Genomic DNA, 19,467 nt, shown 5'->3' with positions numbered 1-19,467 from the left:
GGTGGAACAGGGCGGTTCTAGATGTCCTCTTTTTTTAAAGAGGAAATCTGGCAACCCTATGCTCACACTTTCTCTTTGACACATTTTGTCTCTTACGCATGCTCATGCACACTCATACTCTTCCTCCTCCAAAGACAACCCCAGGGCTATTATTCTGTCCCCATGCAGGCCACACTCCAGCATTCTCAACCTTTCTGCTCCTAGATCAAATCTCATCGTTCTCACTCTGCCACTCCTTCCAAGGCCAATCCTAACTGCCTTTACCTCTGAAGCTGTAAGTGATGTGGTTCCCATAGACCAATATGACTGCTCACCCCCCCCTTCACACACACACATTTTCTCCAGCCTGAGAGACCCATTCAGCTGCCACCACTTTCTTCTTCCTCTGGCCCATCTAGGCTGATTCTGTCACCTCTGCTGCTCGACATATGGCATCCAGAGATTTCCAGAAGGTATCTGGAGAGCTGGTAATTTTAACAAAATCCCACCTGCATGTTTCATCCAGTTATACACATCACCCATAGCTATACCTCTACTCCTAAATGGGGCAGGATTCTTACCCGAAACACCTCCACCTCTTCCAGAGTGAGCTCTTCCAACTCACTCTGATCCTTGGGCAGTACAATAACTTTCTGGACTGTACCATGGTCTGCCAACAGGGAAAGAGACAAATATACAGGGATGAATATTTAAACTTTGTGATCAGCATTATACCAGTTGTGTAGTTTACATGTATACCTTAATATTCAGTACCGGCTGATATCAGGAGGTCGGGACTGAATATCCATGCTCTCAGTATCTGGATAATGGTGATATTCAGCATCATTATCCAGATACAATTCTGGATAACGTAGGACAGCTTTTTTTCCTGGCCTAAATTTTATTCTGATACTGGAGCTGAATATTGCCAGCCTCTGGATAAATCCTAGCTCCCTTCAGGTTCCACCTCGGCACTGTCTGATTACGCTAGGCTGGTCTGCGGTGATTTTCAACGGCATTATTTGAATAACATAATGCCATTGAAACTCCACAAAGTCCCCAGTCAGCCAGATGCATCTGCTGCCTGCATCAGTCCTTTTAAATGTTGGATCCACAGAGACTTATTCATCAATCCCTGGAACTCAATGCCCTAGATCACTAATGCCACCAATCAGTGATTTCCAGGCTAGAAAAACAAAATCACAGTGCTGATTCTCACTATTACTACTTTTCTTTTCTATAGCATTTCTGTTACACATTTTGGGGCAGCACAGACCAGCGAGAGCCCTGAGAATCACTACAACAATGCATCTCTAGGGCTGTCATTTGCCCATTCATTTATGGACAGTCATTAAAAAAAATAATGATGTGCTCATAAAAATCCTTTCATGTCTGTAAAAACATCTTGAGAAGCAGGGCTCAAGTTGTATGAGGCTGCAGTAATCTGGAATCAGGGACAATGAAGAGGTGAATCTCAGTATAGTAAGCCCAGCTATGAGCAAAACTGCAATGGTAACGTGTGTCCATAAAGAAGTTTGTTAGTAAATTATGGGCAGACTGCTGGTAAAATATATTTTCATGAGTTGGCTAGGAAGATTATACCTGTCCCAAGAAATAGCACTTCATAACGACCATCTACCGCATCCACGAGGTCAACTGCAATGCTGGTGAACTTGTAATCTACACCAGTGCGTACCACAAGGGGGCGCCGCTGAACAGGGTACACAGCATTGTACATTAGTGGATGTGTTCGGATAAAATTCACCAGTTCATCTGAGAATTCCTTGGTGGAACGAATCCCAGGAGTGAAAGTACCACCAGGACACTGTAGAAGAAATGTAAACCAAGTTGTAAATCTACCCTTCTTCTATCCCACATGCATGCTTCATTCCAGTTCCATCATCATTTCTATACAGTCCCTCAGAAACATCTAGAAGACTTCTGAAGCATGGGCTTCCTCCCAGTAATGTCCCCTGTCTGTCAGATCCCTTGCATTGAAAAGAAACTTACAGCCCCTGGCCTTGGATATGGTATCTTGCCCAGATAAGAGACCCACTGGTAGTTATGTCCTTCCTTGTGTGCAAAAGGACCATTGAAGACGGTACGGACATCAGCCATGGAGTACACACAGACAGCTGAGGCTTTAAACACTGATCTGAGGAAAAAAAGAACACAAGGCTTGAGATCCTACCCCAGTCCTAGTTCTTTTCTCTTCAGTATGATTTGTTTATGCTTATGAAACCCCCATGGGAGCAGGTTTCTGACAGAGCTTAGAAAGAGGTGTTTGTAAATAGTGGGTTTGAAACCAGCAATTATCTGTCTGTGCCTGCCATTTATCTCCAATTTATGAAAGTTACATGGGTGTGTGTGCAGAGGGGGTGGGTAGCTCCATATGCAAATCATGCACTGAGGGATGAACACTCACACACTTTGATGAAATGCATTTTAAGAGTGTGACAGGGTAGAGTTCCTGTCATTGATCAGTGGATGAAGCCTGAGCAAGTGTAAGAAGGAGCTAATTTGCATACCATCCTGAAAAGGCTGATGGGAGCTGTCCACTCACCCTGAAGGAACAGTGATGCTGAAAAGGAGGAGGTCCAGAACAGAAATGTAGGAAAATGAAAAGCTCCTTTAGGAGCTGGGTGATTCTCAAGGAGAGGAATGTTGGTCTTGGATCTAATGCTTAGTAAGCCTGTTAGATTGGCCTGCTTGATAGAACTTGGGATGACCAGGGTAGACACCCTAGGCTTGATGATTAGCAGGGGATTGGGTAGATATGTGAAATACTAGGGGAGTGAGTGACAGGAGAGTCCTTACAGAGAGCAGCTGAGGAGCTAGAAGAAATCCTCAGGCAAAAGCCTCAGAGAGACTGGCTGGGAAGGAGTCCTTAGTGTGTGTATCTGGGAGAAGACAACTGAGGGATTGGGAGATTCCTCAGTGTGTACATCCAGGATAAGACAATTGAGCAACTTTGAGAGAGCAAAAGGAGTAGCTGGTAGGGCCTGGAGTCCAGGGAAGGCTCAGGCTTGATGACTGGTAGAAGGACTGGCAAAGAAGAGTCCAGGACTCTTGGGTACCCAAGAGGCTGGGGAACATAGGGACTGGTAGTGGCACCACAAGGAGAGCCAGCAGAATGAAGGTCCAAGGCTGATAGGAGTCTGCTGAGCAACCGGCAGAGGGACTGGCAGGACCAGTGGCGACCGGTAATGGCATTGGAAGTTGCCAGAGGAGCCCAGGGAAGCAGCCTGACAGACTCAGGAGATCATTGGCAAAAGGTCTGACAAGCGACCAGTAGAAGGACTGGCGGGGCTGGTGGTGAGTAGTGGAGAAACCGGTAATGGCACTGGAAGCTGCTGGAAGACCTAGAGAGCAATGAAGGGTTGGGAGAGGACCAGAGAGTCCAGGGAGGACCCAGGGAAAACCCAGATAACAAGTGAGAGTCATAGAGGACCCAGAGATGACCCAGGAGGGTCTGGAGGAATCTGGTCTGGAGTTTTAAGAATGTGTGAATAAAGTGTTGGCGTTTTTTTTAACTGGTGTTGTGTTTTGTTCCAACAGCACCGGGGACAGATGTGTGACAAGTGTTGACAAAGCGGTTATCTAATAAATGGGAATAAAGCTTTGGGCTCAAATGAATATAGGGATGTGAGTTGAGCAGAACTGAATCAGAATAACAGAAGTGGATATCTACTTCCCATAAGTTCAAATGAGGGAAGAAATGTTGGGGATGACAGAGCCAGTATGCTGAAAGGGGAATCTGAGTTTGCACTACATAGTCATATCTGTGCATTATACTCATTAAGCAGGTGGCTCCCTAGATGGGAAACTCTGTCACTGGCAGACACAGAGTTCTTTTTGGAGCTGGTATGTTGTGTATCAGCACAGGTATTCCACCAGGGGCACTCTTGAAGAAGCAGATCCTTAGGAGCAAAGAGCTCATGGCAGAAGACCAGTAGTGTTGATGTGGTGTCAATGGAGGAGGAGCTGTAAACTCACACGACCATCTTGGCTGCCAGCAAGCCACGCCCCTTACCTTCTGGAAATCTATTTAGGGACATAGTAACTTGATTTTAGAGATTGTAATTCCGTTATCTTATGAAACGCTAATCTGTGGGCCATTATTATCCCTTAAACCACCAATAGATAAACATAAAAACAGACTGTTGGGTATTATGACTGGGGTAGCCATCCAAATGGTCACAAAAAAATTGGAAAAATTTTGATCGTTTGAATTTTACTTTTTATGTTTAGTTTATAGATATGAAAAAATGATATTTATGCAAGGAGGTAATAAATGGTTTAAACGGGTATAGGGTCCATTGACTAACTTGATACTACTTGAATGATGTTTCCCTTTATTCCTGATTAGAATTTATACATCCAGGGAGGGAGGGAGATATTATATTGGGATTGTTTTCTTGATTATATTGAAATAAGAGGGGGTGTGTGTGTGTGAAAATATTATTTATATATTTTATTGAAAGTTGTAAGTGCTATTTTTTAATATATTCTGTAATGTATTTATGTATGCAGTATTTTAAGTTTCAAAATAAATAATTACCGTATTTTCACTCATATACCGCGCACCCGTGTAAAACGCGCACACGGGTATAGCGCGCGGGAAACTGTAATTTATGTAAATAAATTTTTGTATACCGCGCACACCCGTATACCGCGCATGCCGCCCCGACTCTCCCGTCACCGCCCGACTCTCCTTTCGCCCGCCCCGACTCTCCTCTGGCCACCCCGACTCTCCTTTCGGCCGCCCCGACTCTCCTCTCCCCCTTGAAGTCCTGTCCCCACCCTGAAAGTCTGATGCCCCCCCCCCGACATCCGATTCACCTCCCCGCAGGACCGCTCGCACCCCCACCCCGAAGGACCGCTCGCACGCACTCGCACCCGCACCCCCACCCCGAAGGACCGCTCGCACGCACTCACACCCGCACCCGCACCCCGAAGGACCGCTCGCACCCCCACAGACTCCCGACCCCCCCCATCATGTAGAAGCTCCTACCGTTGTCCTGCTGCTTCCTCTGCCGGCGGTCCCGGCCCTTCTGTGAGCCCTGCGTCTGCGCTGCTTCCTCTTCCAGCAGTCCCGCCCTTTCTCTGAGCGCCCCCTGCTACACTGAAAAGATTCAGTTGCTATCTAGTGTTAGGGTAAGGTTTTCATGATGATTATGTATACCTTACCCTAACACTAGATAACAACGGAATGTTTTAAGTGTAGTGGGTGGGGGGGTTTCCCACCACCCCTCAAAAAAAGAGGGTTACTTTGTAACCCTCAAAAATAGAATCTGTCGGGTCTCAATGCGCAAAGGCACGCAAATGTCCGGCGCGTGATTGCCAGCACACCATTGTCCTGCGCGCATTTGACTGGGTTCTAAGGGATGTACATGAAGGGAATTTTTAAAAATAAAGTAAAATTCTGGATTCTCTCATGGCCACCCAGAATCTCTTCAGGGCACACCACTGTGCCGTGGCACACAGTTTGAGAGGCACTGTTATAGGCACTGCTCCATACAGTAGCTCTGAGAATATCTGGGTGTTAGGAAAGTGTTTATAGATAACAGTGATGCTTTAAGGGGTGGGACTCCCTATTTCTGTATCAACCCTTTCTGAAGGACTTACTAAAAGGCTTGCCAGTGAAAGAGGGAGGGAGAAGGAATAAAGAAGATAGAAAGAGTAGGAGATATGAGAAAGAATAAAACGAAAAGACCCTGGCAGGAATGCCATGTAAATAATATCATTTGTCAGCAGCAGCTACAGCTCACCTACATGTAAGCTCCCAAAATGATTCACTGGCTATCCTGCATAGAAGTTTGCTTTGACAATACTACAAAAACAGTAGTAGGGAGTTACACCAGGTAATGAATACTAGTGAATTCCCACAGGATGTCAGCAGCAGAGATTCCATTAGGGAGTGATGTGGGACAGCAACACAAGATCAGGAATGTCTCTGGGGCCCTATGATAAATGTATAGGATTGTGTCCAACAACAGAGTTCAGGGGCAGCAACAAAGGAGTGGGAATGATACCAGATACTGTTTGGAACGATGGCAAAGGACTGGGAATGTTACCAAGGGTCTCAAGTAGCACAGGATTTGAAATGATACTGGGACTCTGAAGTGTCAGCAGCATGGTTTTAGGAGTAATAGTTTTACTTGACATTAGAGATGACTGATAGAGCTACATGGATAAAGGCACAGACGTGCTGCTTGTCTTATTAGACCTGAGTGCAGCCTTCAACACACTAGATCACAACATCTAGCCTAATGAAGATTGGGAGATAGCAAATGTCATCCCAATCTTCAAAAAAGGATCGAGAGGAGAACCAGGCAACTATAGACCTGTGAGTCTTACGTTGGTTCCTGGGAAGATGGTTGAAGCACTAATAAAGGATAGCATAGTGCAACACCTGGAAAATCACGACTTGATGAGAGCTAGTCAACACGGCTTCAGGAAGGGGAAGTCATGTTTGACGAATTTACTTCAATTTTTGGAAGAAGTGAACAAACAAATCGATAATGGTGAACCGGTGGATATAATATACTTGGACTTCCAGAAAGCGTTCGACAAGGTTCCACACGCAAGGCTTCTGAAGAAACTACAAAGCCATGGAATAGAAGGGGATATACTAAGATGGATAGGCGGATGGCTGGAAAACAGATTGCAGAGGGTGGGCATAAATGGGAAGTTTTCGAACTGGGAAAAGGTGACAAGCGGTGTGCCCCAGAGTTCGGTTCTCGGGCCAATCTTGTTTAATATCTTCATAAACGACCTAGAAGAAGAAACAACAAGTAATTTAATCAAGTTTGCAGACGACACAAAACTATGTAGGGCAGTTGGGTCACAAAAGGACAGAGAAGAACTCCAGAGAGATTTGAACCAGCTAGAGAAATGGGCGGAAAAGTGGCAGATGAAGTTTAATATAGAAAAATGCAAAGTGATGCACCTGGGTAAGAAAAACAAAGAACATGAATACAAAATGTTAGGTGCAACATTGGGCAAGAGCGAACAAGAAAGGGATCTGGGGGTACTGATAGACAAGACCCTGAAGCCGTCGGCTCAATGTGCAGCGGTGGCAAAGAAAGCAAACAGGATGCTTGGCATGATAAAGAAGGGAATCACGAGTAGATCGGCGGACGTCATAATGCCACTTTACAGAGCAATGGTCAGACCACACTTGGAATACTGTATCCAACACTGGTCTCCCTACTAAAGAAGGATATAACCCTGTTGGAGAGGGTGCAGAGGCGAGCCACGAAGCTAGTAAAAGGTATCGAGAATTTGAGCTACAAAGAGCGTCTCGGAAAACTGGGATTGTTCACCCTTGAGAAGAGAAGGTTGCGAGGGGATATGATAGAGACTTTCAAAATACTAAAAGGATTCGACAAAATAGAGCAAGAAACATCGTTATTCACATTGTCAAATGTGACTCGGACAAGAGGTCATGGACTGAAACTGAGGGGCAACAGGCCCAGGACAAATATCAGGAAATTCTGTTTCACACAACGAGTGGTGGACGCTTGGAATGCTCTCCCGGAGGAGGTTGTGACGGAGACTACCATTCCGGGATTCAAGGGCAAGTTGGATGCACACCTTCTTGCAAAACACATTGAGGGATACGGGTAAACAAAGTCTTCAGCAGGGAACACCTGGATTGGCCTCCGCGTGTGTGGGTCGCCGGACTGGATGGACTTAGGGTCTGATCCGGTGAAGGCATTTCTTATGTTTTCTTATGTTCTTAAGTCTTTTCTGACAAAAAGACAACCTCATCAACTCTCACCTCTCAACACCAAAATCACCAAAATACAATGCACCCCAGGGAGCACTATTATCCCCATTGCTCTTCAACCTCTACATCAAGCCAGTCATTGAAATTGCCTCGAATCATGGAATCCACATCTATTCTTTCGCTGACGATATCCAGCTTTACATCTCACTAGGATCAATACGGAACTCCCAACTCGAAAAACTAAGGACCTGCCTTGATGAGATCAAATCAAGGATGACATCCAACAAACTCCAACTAAACCCATCCAAAACTGAGCTATTATGGATACCTAGAGAGCCCTGTCATGCCTCTCGACCCTCCCTCACCTGGGACAACACCATTCTTATATCTAAGGATCAAGTATGCAGTCTAGACATCATCCTAGATGCCAACCTTATGTTATCTGCCCAGATCTCCATGGTAGTGTCCTTATCCTTCTATCACCTACGTCAAGTGAAGCATCTTGGTTATAATTCTCTGAAACAGACTTCACTCAGTTGCTACCCTGTTTCCCCGAATATATGACACTGTCTTATATTTTTAAAAACTCCAAAATATGCACAAGGTCTTATTTTCAGGGGGATGTTTTATTTTTCCATGAAGAAGAATACAGTACACATTTATTGCTGAAAAAAAGACATTTATTATCTGTATATGGTACAGGTCATCACAAACCAGAAAAAACTGTATCACAAACCAGAAAAACATTTAAGGCCCTGATTCTCCAAAAGTGGGTCCCGATTTTAGGCAGCTGTAGACGTCCTACAGCTGTCTAATCAGCCAATCGGGATGCACGTTTTTAAAAAAAAAATGCTCCCCAGGCAGGCCGCCCGGGAGAGGTATCCTATACTAAACGCCGATTCTGTAACCGGCGTCTTTAGAGAATCGGGTTAAATTAGACGCGGCCGCTATACTTATGGCAGCAAGGGATCTCCCTGCTGCAATATGTATAGCGGCCGCCTGTCCCATCACCGACAGGAGAATGCCTAACTCCTCCTGTCGGAACCCCGAGCCCCCTCCCCCCCAAACTCGTAATCGCCGACAGGAGGATGCCCAACTCCTCCTGTCGGAACCCCGGACCCCCCTCCCCCCCAAACTCGTAATCGCCGACAGGAGGATGCCCAACTCCTCCTGTCGGAACCCCGGAACCCCCTCCCCCCCAAACTCGTAATCGCCGACAGGAGGATGCCCAACTCCTCCTGTCGGAACCCCCTCCACCCAAACTCGTAATCGCCGACAGGAGGATGCCCAACTCCTCCTGCCGGAAAGCCCAACGACCCCCCCGCCCCAACTAATCTCCCTTCCCCAACTAATCTTTCAATGTTGGTCAGCTGGACGGGTCTTGCTGCCGTCCAGCCGACGGGTCTGCCTCGTGGAAATGAGACGGCACGCCCCTTCCCAGCCCATCCCCGCTAAATCTAAGGCCTGATTGGCCCAGGCTAGGCACCTTGGCCAATCAGGCTTTAGGATTAGTGGGGATGGGCGGACCCGCTTTGCCTAAGGCCTGATTGGTCCAGGCTTCTACAGCCTGGGCCAATCAGGCCTTAGATTTAGCGGGGATGGGCCGGGAAGGGGCGTGCCGTCTCATTTCCACGAGGCAGACCCGTCGGCTGGACGGCAGCAAGACCCGTCCAGCTGACCAACATTGAAAGGTTAGTTGGGGGAGGGAGATTAGTTGGGGCGGGGGGTCGTTGGGCTTTCTGGCAGGAGGCGTTGGGCATCCTCCTGTCGGCGATTACGAGTTTGGGGGGAGGGGGTTCCGGGGTTCCGACAGGAGGAGTTGGGCATCCTCCTGTCGGCGATTACGAGTTTGGGGGGGAGGGGGTTCCAGGGTTCCGACAGGAGGAGTTGGGCATCCTCCTGTCGGCGATTACGAGTTTGGGGGGGAGGGGGGTCCGGGGTTCCGACAGGAGGAGTTGGGCATCCTCCTGTCGGCGATTACAAGTTTGGGGGGGGAGGGGGCTCGGGGTTCCGACAGGAGGAGTTAGGCATTCTCCTGTCGGTGATGGGACAGGTGGCCGCAACAACCGCGGCCGCTATACATATTGCAGCAGGGAGATCCCTTGCTGCCATAAGTATAGCGGCCGCGTCTAATTTAACCCGATTCTCTAAAGACGCCGGTTACAGAATCGGCGTTTAGTATAGGACGCCTCTCCTGGGCGGCCTGCCTGGGGAGCATTTTTTTTTAAAAAACGTGCATCCCGATTGGCTGATTAGACAGCTGTAGGACGTCTACAGATGCCTAAAATCGGGACGCACTTTTGGAGAATCAGGGCCTCGGTGTACAGAGGCTGTTCCTGGGCTTGTTTTCCTGGACAGCGGAAGCAGGAAGTTGTGTGACCACGCATACGGTACTGTACCAGTACTCTGGATCGCCAAGACATGCTTGCCAAATAGTGCCTTATTTTCGGGGGGGGGGGGCTTATATTTCCCAGGTGGGGAAAAAAAGGGGGGTGTCTTACTAAAGGAGGAGATCCTATAATGGGGGAAACACAGTATATGCCTTTCTGCTATCTCGACTGGACTACTGTAATGGCATGTATGCCAGCCTTGCTATGAAGGAACAACATTGATTACAAAGAATCTAGACTGTAGCAGTCAGGCTATTAAAAAGCCTCTGTCATTTCAATCCCATTACCCCAGCACTGAATGACGTACACTGGCAACCTGTATGGAAGCGGGCCATTTTCAAACAATTGACTATCGCCTTTAAGTGCTTCCATAACATGACTTCCATCATATAGCAGAAAACCTCCCCATCTATTATCTGACCAGACCACTCAGATCCCAGCTGGAGCGCCGACTTTGTATCCCACCAGCACATGAGCTCCAACTAGAAACCGCTCAAAAACAATCCTATAGCTTGACAAAACTGTGGAACCATCTTTTCCTGGACATTCGAGCTATAGATAGTCAGCTACCTTTCCGGAAAGTGGTGAAAACCATATAGTTCTCAAACAATCGCATACCTGCCTTGAGACCCTAACGGCCAGGCTATAAAGGACTGTAACTGAGTTCGACCACCAAAGACTCATTGCTATAAGCGGTCTACTGTTCTATACGGTGATCTGTTCTAATACCTTCCAAGGCCTCATTAGTCTAATACCTCCAGTTTAGTTGTGAATGTACCTCTGTAATTCATTCTGGGCTCCTGGGGAAGATGGGCTATAAAACTAATTAACTAACTAAATAATTCTGGGAAGATGTTACAGAATCAGGAACAAATGAGACACCCTGAGACTCTAAGACAGAAGAATAGGATTAGAAGTGAAAAGGGGACAATAGAATAGGACTGGTTCTGATGTTGAGACAATGCAATTGTAGGTCTGGATAGTCCTTAATGTTCTCACCCAAGTGTGGAGAAGACAGCATAAATCAATGGATTCTTTTCATCCTGTGTAGGTTGAATAAAGACATCCCCTACAAAACAGAAAGCGCAAGTTAGTATAAAACCCTTGAAAATGAGTTACTGCAAGAGAGCCCAGTAGACGAGAAAAAAAAGACGCAAAGAGAGATGGAAGGAAGGAATTGGAGGAGACAGGAGGGAGAAGAGGGGACAAAGAGTATGATAAGAGAGAAAAAGTCCTTAGTTGCACTGCAGATGCATTCCCCGCCAGCCTTAACCATAGGAACTTGTGTCCAACTCACGCAGCTCATCAAAGAATGTCTCCACGCCATCCTGACCAATCACAGAACAGACCAATCGTGCCTTCAGAAACGTGGTCCACTTATTCACCAGAGAGCGCAGTCCACCATTATCATTCTGCAAAGGTTAGAACTCAGAATTGTAACAGTGATCCTTATACTCCCCCATATTGTGTTTTTATTAATACTCGTAGACCATTTTGAATGACTCTTTATCAAACTATCATCTGTAAACCTCATACTTACTAGGCAAACCCTTCCAATTCTGGACAGGACTGCTGGCCCATTCACACCCTCTAATGCCTTCTCCCGAAACAAGAAGTACAGTTTATCATCGTTTCGGTCTGAACTGTCTGGAATCATGTGAGCATGGAGGAAAACAGGCTCTAAAAGAGAAAGCAGGAATGCAGCTGCTGAAAATGTCCAGTTAGCGCCAAAAAATAAGCCAGTGATTGGGAGGGGGGGAGGTTTTCTATGGACATAACTGCTTAAGCCCCAGTATTCAGAACTTAAGCAGCCAAGATTAGTGGGGAAATAAGACCATATATAAAGCATGCCTATCTTTGGCTGCTAAACCATGGCCAGTTACTGTATTTTTCGCTCCATAAGACGTACTTATGGGTGCGTCTTATGGAGCGAATACACCTCTCCCCCCCCCCCCCGTACCTTTTTCCCTGCAGAGCGGTGCATAAGGCAGGAGCGCGACCTTTGCGCTTCCTGCCTGGTCTTGCTCTGCTCTGTGATTCGCGAAAACTGACGGCAAGGCAATCACGGAGGGAAGCGGGACCAGGCAAGAAACACAAAGGGCGCTCCTGCCTTATGCATCGCTCTGCAGGAAGAAAGGCAGCTGTCCAGCACTGACCACGCCAGTTAAAAAAATGTACCGGGGGGCTGCGGGCATCGGGCTGCGGGTTCCCAGCACTAGATGCACTAGAGGTCCGTATTTTACAAATGTAAATTCTGGCAACCCTACTCAGACCATTTCAGCTTACCCCAATTTCTCACATGGCCAAAAGGGGACAGAATTAATTGCTAGTCACACTTGCCAAATAGCACTCTCCAGTAAAATGTCATTTTGAAACACTGCACCAATGAGGCAAGGGCTGAAGAAGATCAATGAATGGTGAGTGTGGGGAACTAGGTATACTGGGAGGGGGGAGGAGGACATGGTTTTCTAGATCAGCCAAGGGTGGGGTTAAGAGCTGGGAGATGGGTGTGGATGCCAGGGTGGGGGGAGGGGTTACAGATAGAGACGTGAGGGGTGGGGGGAGGGGAACTTTCAATTCACAAATTTATGTGAGAATAAACTTTCAGTGATGGGACATTATTCATTCTGTGTTGCCACTCATTTCTTTTTATGTGTACTAAAATGAAATATAATTCATTAATTAAAACCCCGCAATCATACCACACATTTTTCCCCTGCACCCATAGATAACCAAAATTTTGTGGTATATATAACAGTACAAGAAGCAGCAGAAATGGGCAAAGAGGGTACACCACATAGCCCTTTTTTAATTCATATCTACTGCTTTTCTGTGTTTATATTACCTAGTCCTAGAGACTGCCCCATGAATTATAAACAACATATCGAAAGAACAGAACAAGAGGGACATTATATTACTGCTTTTAATCACACACTCAGATTCTTCCACTGCTAGTTTTATGAGGTAGAGAATGAAAAACACACAAAGTGACGGAGAGAGAGAAGGAATACGTAAAGACAGGGCAGGATTAACCAACAGGCCAAGTAGGCACATGCCTAGGGCCTGAAATGGTCAGGGGGCCCGATGAAGAAGGGCATCAACATTGTTTTTTCTAAACGGTGATGGACCTCTCCAGCATTGATCTGCAACGTGGGCCCCCCCCGATCGGCAATGCGGGCCCCACCCTGATCGGCAACGCGGCCCCCCCCATGAACGGAAAGTAAGACAAGCAAGCAACGTGGGTAAGAAAGGCAACGGGAACTGTAATTGTGCAAGCGGTGCTGCTTGCCCAAAGCTTCCCTCTGACCCAGCTTCCTGTTTCTGCCTAGGCGCATGGTGGGGTGGGGCTGGGCAGGGGGCCCAGTGTACTTGTGTGCCTAGGGGCCCTTGACAAATTAATCCTGCCCTGGTAAAGACTGAACAGATGTGACAGACAAAAGAAAGTTGGCATAGCTGCTCCGTTTCTCGCTCACCATTAAGCCACCGTGAGTCATGCTGCTCTGTCCGGATTGCAGGCCTGTTCCCCATCGTGCGAAAAACGGCTGCGTCTGTCCCCATGAAATCCACCTGCACGCCAGAGTACAGGTTCCCATCTAGAGAGAAAACAGATTGCTCAGAATAAAGGAAAAGAAAGAGAAGGAGAGAGAGGTATGAAATGAGAGAAAGGAAGAGAGTTACAAAACTAGAGAAGATGGAAAGAGAAAGGCATGGAACATAAGGGGAGAAAGGGTGCAGCGGAAGAGGGGATGAGGGGCAGGAGGAAAAGAGGAGGGCAAAAAGTAATGGGCCAAAAGAGTGGGGGATCAGAGGAAGGGAGGGAAAAAAGAAGTGGAAAAGGATGAGAAGAAAGTGATGTGCCAAGAGCTCACTCACTGACAAGTGCTGCAGTGCTATCCTGGCGTGGGTCATATGGACATTTACCCTTCCCGGCCTCCTGTGTGCCAGGCACCATCCGGAAGAGATACTCCTGCAGGGATAAGAGGAGCCGTACTAATTAAATCATCCAGACATGTGCTTCATACTAGGATGTGTATCAGGAACACAGGTCCTCGCATGTGCTGCACAGCCAAACACAGTAAATATCCACAGACCTGTCACCAAACCTTGCTGAAGAGTTATCCGTTCTCCAATGACATCCACTCTTCAGACTTCTGTCTGTATTACGTTACACTTCTTCTGCTTGCCTGTGACCCTAGCCCCAGTTAATAAGAGCGCACACAGGATTAACACTTCTGCTTGCCTGTGACCCCAGTCCTGGTTCATGGTTCAAAAAAGCGAACACAGGATTAACACTCCTGCTTGCCTTTGACCCCAGCCCCGATTTATAAAAGCACACGCAAGATTAACACTTCCGCTTACCTCTGACCTCCAGCCCCGGTTAATGAGGGCACAGATGGGGTGAAACGCTCCAGTGCCACAAGTGTAGAGGTGTGTACGGTTTAAGGGTTGGATGAGCCGTACATAATTGTAGCACTCACCCTGCAGAGAGTGGGGGAGAGAGTATCCATTAATCATAAACATCTGGTTAGCAACCCATTACAACTCCCACATAAAATACTCACATGGCGCCCTTTTCCTGCCATCCGACACTCATTTTGACGACTCGAGCTCGCGGGCCAATGGATCTGGACGTGGAAGAGATGAGAACCAATCACTAATGGAGGAGTCCTTCTCCCTCTTCTCAATCTCTCCAGCTCCCAGCACCCTACTTACAATGAGAGGCTCTTTGTTAATATTCTGTAAATCCAGAGCCATCAAGAACTCCCGGGCGCCCAAGTACATGCGGTCCTGGTCCTGGTCCATCAGCAGAATCCGGTAATCGCTGGTGTTAAAGGTGAAGGTGAAAGGTCGTGCTGTCCGAGTCTCCATTAGTTCTGTGAAGAAAGAGGAAGAAAACATGTTAAAAGTTTACAAGTTTATTAAAAATTTGATATCCCGCCTAATCGGGCTTCAAGGCAGTTTACAAATTAAAACAAAGGGGAATACATAAAATATTACAATAAACAAACGTATGCTTTACAGATAAACACGAATCACACAGACTGGAACAGGAAGGAAAGGGAAAACGGGTGCCAGTAAAAAAAATATGTACCACTTCCTTAAAATGACGATCATAGGTCAAAGGCGTCTTTGAACAGGAATGTTTTTAAAATAGATTTGAAGGTGTTTAGTGAAGTACTTTCTCTTAGGTAGTTTGGGGCTAAGTTCCACAACATAGGGGCGGTCACAGAGAAAATGTTAGTTCGCATAGTGTTAATGTGTCTTAAAGATGGGACTGAAAGCAAATTTTGATTAATTGATCAGAGGGAACGTTGAGAGGAATGTGGCATTAGGAGTCTATTAATGAAATCTGGTTGACCAGAGGCTCTAGTTTTGTAAGTCAGTAGCATCATTTTGTACGATGTTCCACTGGGTTGAGAGAACATGTTATAGGAGAGAATAAAAAGGCAGGAAGGGGTATCTTAAGTCAAATCTATTTTATTAAGCAACAGAAAATACAACAGCATTAACAACCATGGTATGCATTTTCATCAAACACCCGCGGAGGACTGGACTCTTATGTCCTCCCCGGACCCACCATACCCCCACCCCCTGACAAAGAAGCCCCCCACCCTCCCCTACCCATCCCCCCACAGATACAGAAAAACTCGTAAGCAGGGAACAGCAGAGACACCAAGAAGCACAGGTTCAGAGGTGAAGTCTATTCAAGACCCGACTACGACTCTCAGGAGTCAAAATGTTCAAGTATGGAGTCCAAGTGTGAATTGCTACTGGATGCTAATATACAGAGTAATTTGGTAACAGATTGTCCAGGTTAGGTGGCCAAGCAAGCACCTATTTAAAAAAAAACCTTGGCTAAAATGCAGCCCCATTCATTTAGTCCCGTTCATCTGAAAAATATGTTAGTTTGTGTTTTACAACCTATGGGGATGATATTCACACCATGGGAGGCAGGCCGGCTATCTCTCGTGATCAGCGGTGGGCCTGGGTATTCAACGCCGGGGCCATATCCAGCTACCAGCACTGAATTTCCAGGTTAAATGCAGCCACCGAAGAATTAGCTGACCAGGTGGATATTCATCGGCTGGCCAGCCAAGGCAGAGCAGCCAAAGACAGACCTGCTTTTTAGGCGATTCAATCTGGCCGCTAGACTTAGCCAGTCAGCCAATGAATGTTGGTGGTAACTGGTTTATGTCGCACATGACCAATCCACTGACTGGGATATTCAGTGAGAGATAGCTGGCTATCTCCCGCTGAATCAGTGATTAGCCGGCCAGGAGCTGTCCCCAGCCAACTAAATACCGCCAATTATCAGGCGTTATGTGTCTTCTTGTGACTAGGTCTGCGCTACACCCAAACTATGCCCCTGAAGATGTCTATGCCCAGATTACATACAATTATGTGCTTATTCGTTCTAGCGCAGTGGTCTCAAACTTGCGGCCCGCCAGGTCCTATTTTGAGTCCCTTGGTATGTTTATCATAATCACAAAAGTAAAATAAAACAGTTTCTTGATCATATGGCTCTTTAGCTATAAATGACAATATTATTATTAAGACTTAGCCAAAAGGAAAGATTTATAAACTATAAAGAGTTTTTTACCTCATGGAAAACTGTAATTTCTTTAATAAGACATTAACTAGTTTTTCTGAGGCCCTCCAAGTACCTACAAATCCAAAATGTGGCCCTGTAAAGGGTTTGAGTTTGAGACCACTGTTCTAGCGTGTACTTGCACACAGAGGGTCATTTTATAATGGGCCTTTGCCCTGCGTATAAAGGCATATGTACTCGTATATACAAAATAACCTACAAAATATCCATTGGATATTGTATTAATCTCTTCATTTTCCAAGTTAGCACTTCTCTTTCTCTGATACCTGTGCCCAAGAGGTGACTGCACTGCTGTTCATAGACTCTTCAGTGCTAGGGACCCCAAGTGATTGAAAGGAACTGGAATAGTGATTATGGTATTAGAGATGTGCAATCCTTTGTCAATTATATATCTTATGTCACTGGCAACCGAAAATGAGTATTAAAAAAAACCCCAAATTCATTCTTTTTTTCATTTACTAGGCACCACCTTTGCAAATAGTGTTCCCTTTTTTTATTTTTAGAATAAGAATGAAGCTGTGACAACATAAGGGAAACCCCCTCCCAAACGTTTTTGGAAATGATACAGGAATCAACACAAAACAACATTTTTCTGGTTGTACACTCCTAGTGATTATATTATTGTAAATCAACAGGAATAGCTGCGGCCACAACCTGGTAGAGCATAGGTATATGCTAAGAGACCTATGTGGCACCACCTCACAGACTAGTAACCAACAGAGGAAAAAGAAAATCCCAGGTCTGTATAAGGGCTTTCCCAGCCTGGGGTCACAAGCTGTGTTCTAAATCTCTGGGGACACCCAAGCTGGATACAAAGCTGCAGCTGCTGCAAAGAAGAAAGGACCCAGCCGCTGGGAGTCCAAATCTCATCCCTAAAAATAGATTGGGCGGCTCCAGCAGGGGCGGTGAGATCAGGGGTATTCTGGGCTGCACAGTGGAAGAGCTAAGAAGGTGAGGATGAGCCGGGGCTAGAGGTATGTGCACCAGCTGGTCTTCCGAGAGGACTCCCAGTCTGGAAGAATCCCCTAAGCATACCACAGTCTGACGCAAGCCCCGGCATGAGGGGGGCACTGGGAGGTGATAAGTAACCCCGACCACCTGCAGTGACCTTCAGAACCCCAGCCAAAGAGGAAGGTCACACAAGGTATACCCAGCCCTCGACTCCAGAGCAAGGCATGTCTGTGAAGAGCAGGAGAGAAGCTAGAGGGGACAGTGATAGTGTCATTAGCAGTGAGGTTCTCTCCATTTCTCCTCTTTTAAACTGCATGTTACAGCTGGTCCTGGAAGTAAAGGCAGGCAGGTAGTCCTGATTATACTGCATCTCCTTCTCATCTTTCTCTTTTTCCACTCACCTGCCATTTTTTTTTTTTTTTTTTCAAACCTCTCCTCATCACACCTTCTCATTCCTCTCTCCCTTCCCCACTTTCCTTTCTCTCTCCTGTCTCTCATTTCAGATAAGACCTGCTAATGAGTTCTGCTCCCAAGATTAAGAGGCACATACAGCATGTAAACATGGTACAGATGGAAATGTGACTGAGCAAGATGGCTAGGAAAAGCCTGTCTCCCATTAGAAAGGAAGCACCGGAACAGAGATCTGTCAGGTGTGTCGAAAGAGCAGAAGCCAAATAAAGAGAGGATTCACTTCCCCCACTTCCAGAACAGCAACAGCAACAACAACAACAACAACAAAAAAATAGTAGACATGCAGTGAAAACATAAAACCAACAGGAACAGTAGTACAGAAAAAGGGAACGATTGGAGGGTCAATCATTAACCCAAAATCAGACATCTGCGAGAGAATCCTAAAAGAAATATTGCACCTCCAGTTTTATCAACTCACACCACATCTACAGAAAGTCCCCCAGCTATACAAGTACAGAGCAGAACCAGGACATTTTCTATATTACTTACCATAAAGAAAAAATATTAAAATTCTACTTTTACCTCAGTAACGTAACACAAACTCCTTCCACCACATGGAACTCTATGAAATAACATAAAAACCTACAAAAGACACTCAGGACTGGAATCTCAAAAAACCATCAAGGTTAGTCGCAAGAGGGCATCTAGATTGTGCCTACCGGCGACTAACTTAAGGGATTTAATTGGTTCTAAATAACGAGATAATTGGTTGTGCCATCAAAAACCAATTAAAATCTAATTAAAACCAAAAAGTAGGTGATGCTTGCTGTCCTCCCGGACTGGTGCCTAGGTCCAGGTGACGTCAAAGACCGGAAATGGGCATGTTTAGGTGCAGCGCCAGACTCTGGCATCACTAGGCGATGCTAGCTGTTATTCAGGAAGGATCCTAGGCAACGAAAATGTTGGCCTGTAAAACCCTGGCCTACATTTCCAGTGCCTAAGGTCCTTGGGAGCCACAATTCTGGAAGTGGCACTTGTCGGTGATTGACACGCGGAGGCGCCTTTTTTGTAGGCACCTGCTTTGGCAGGCGCCGCTGACAGAATCCAGGCCACAGTATCTCAATAGCAAATCTGTTATACCTTAACAGCACTAATTCTCACGACTCAAACCACAGCAACTCTGCCTACGAAAGGCGGCACTGGAAATATTAAACCAGGATTCTTCATTGCAAGGCCAGGGAGCCGGTGGCAGTCTCCATTGCTCCTAAGTGTGGCCTTCTGACTCTTTCTGCAGTACACAATCTCCACCTCTCCCCCACCTGTTCCTCAGACTCACTACTGGTATACCTCCGTAACAATTATATTCTGTTCAATACCTGTGCCATGCAGCT

The 19,467-nt window shown here is 46.4% G+C and overlaps 1 protein-coding gene across 5 annotated transcripts in view; it reads right to left on the bottom strand.

Moving 5' to 3' along the window:
- Positions 1–19,467, bottom strand: part of LOC117348929 (semaphorin-3F-like) — a 216,932-nt gene that overhangs the window by 42,743 nt on the left and 154,722 nt on the right. For all 5 annotated transcript variants that reach the window (XM_033921591.1, XM_033921611.1, XM_033921621.1 and 2 more), the window contains exons 3-13: positions 14,818–14,978; positions 14,667–14,729; positions 14,464–14,583; positions 13,978–14,071; positions 13,578–13,697; positions 11,645–11,784; positions 11,402–11,516; positions 11,104–11,173; positions 1,990–2,134; positions 1,582–1,804; positions 561–649 (exon numbers count right to left, since the gene is read on the bottom strand). In XM_033921591.1, coding sequence (XP_033777482.1) covers positions 561–649; positions 1,582–1,804; positions 1,990–2,134; positions 11,104–11,173; positions 11,402–11,516; positions 11,645–11,784; positions 13,578–13,697; positions 13,978–14,071; positions 14,464–14,583; positions 14,667–14,729; positions 14,818–14,978 — 1,340 coding nt within the window. The remainder of the gene's footprint in view (positions 1–560; positions 650–1,581; positions 1,805–1,989; positions 2,135–11,103; positions 11,174–11,401; positions 11,517–11,644; positions 11,785–13,577; positions 13,698–13,977; positions 14,072–14,463; positions 14,584–14,666; positions 14,730–14,817; positions 14,979–19,467) is intronic.

This window comes from Geotrypetes seraphini, chromosome 1 (assembly GCF_902459505.1).
Source record: "Geotrypetes seraphini chromosome 1, aGeoSer1.1, whole genome shotgun sequence".
NCBI classification, from domain to species: Eukaryota; Metazoa; Chordata; class Amphibia; order Gymnophiona; family Dermophiidae; genus Geotrypetes; species Geotrypetes seraphini.
The sequence above is the reverse complement of the archived record's forward strand: the minus strand, read 5'-3'. Positions and strand labels throughout refer to the sequence as shown.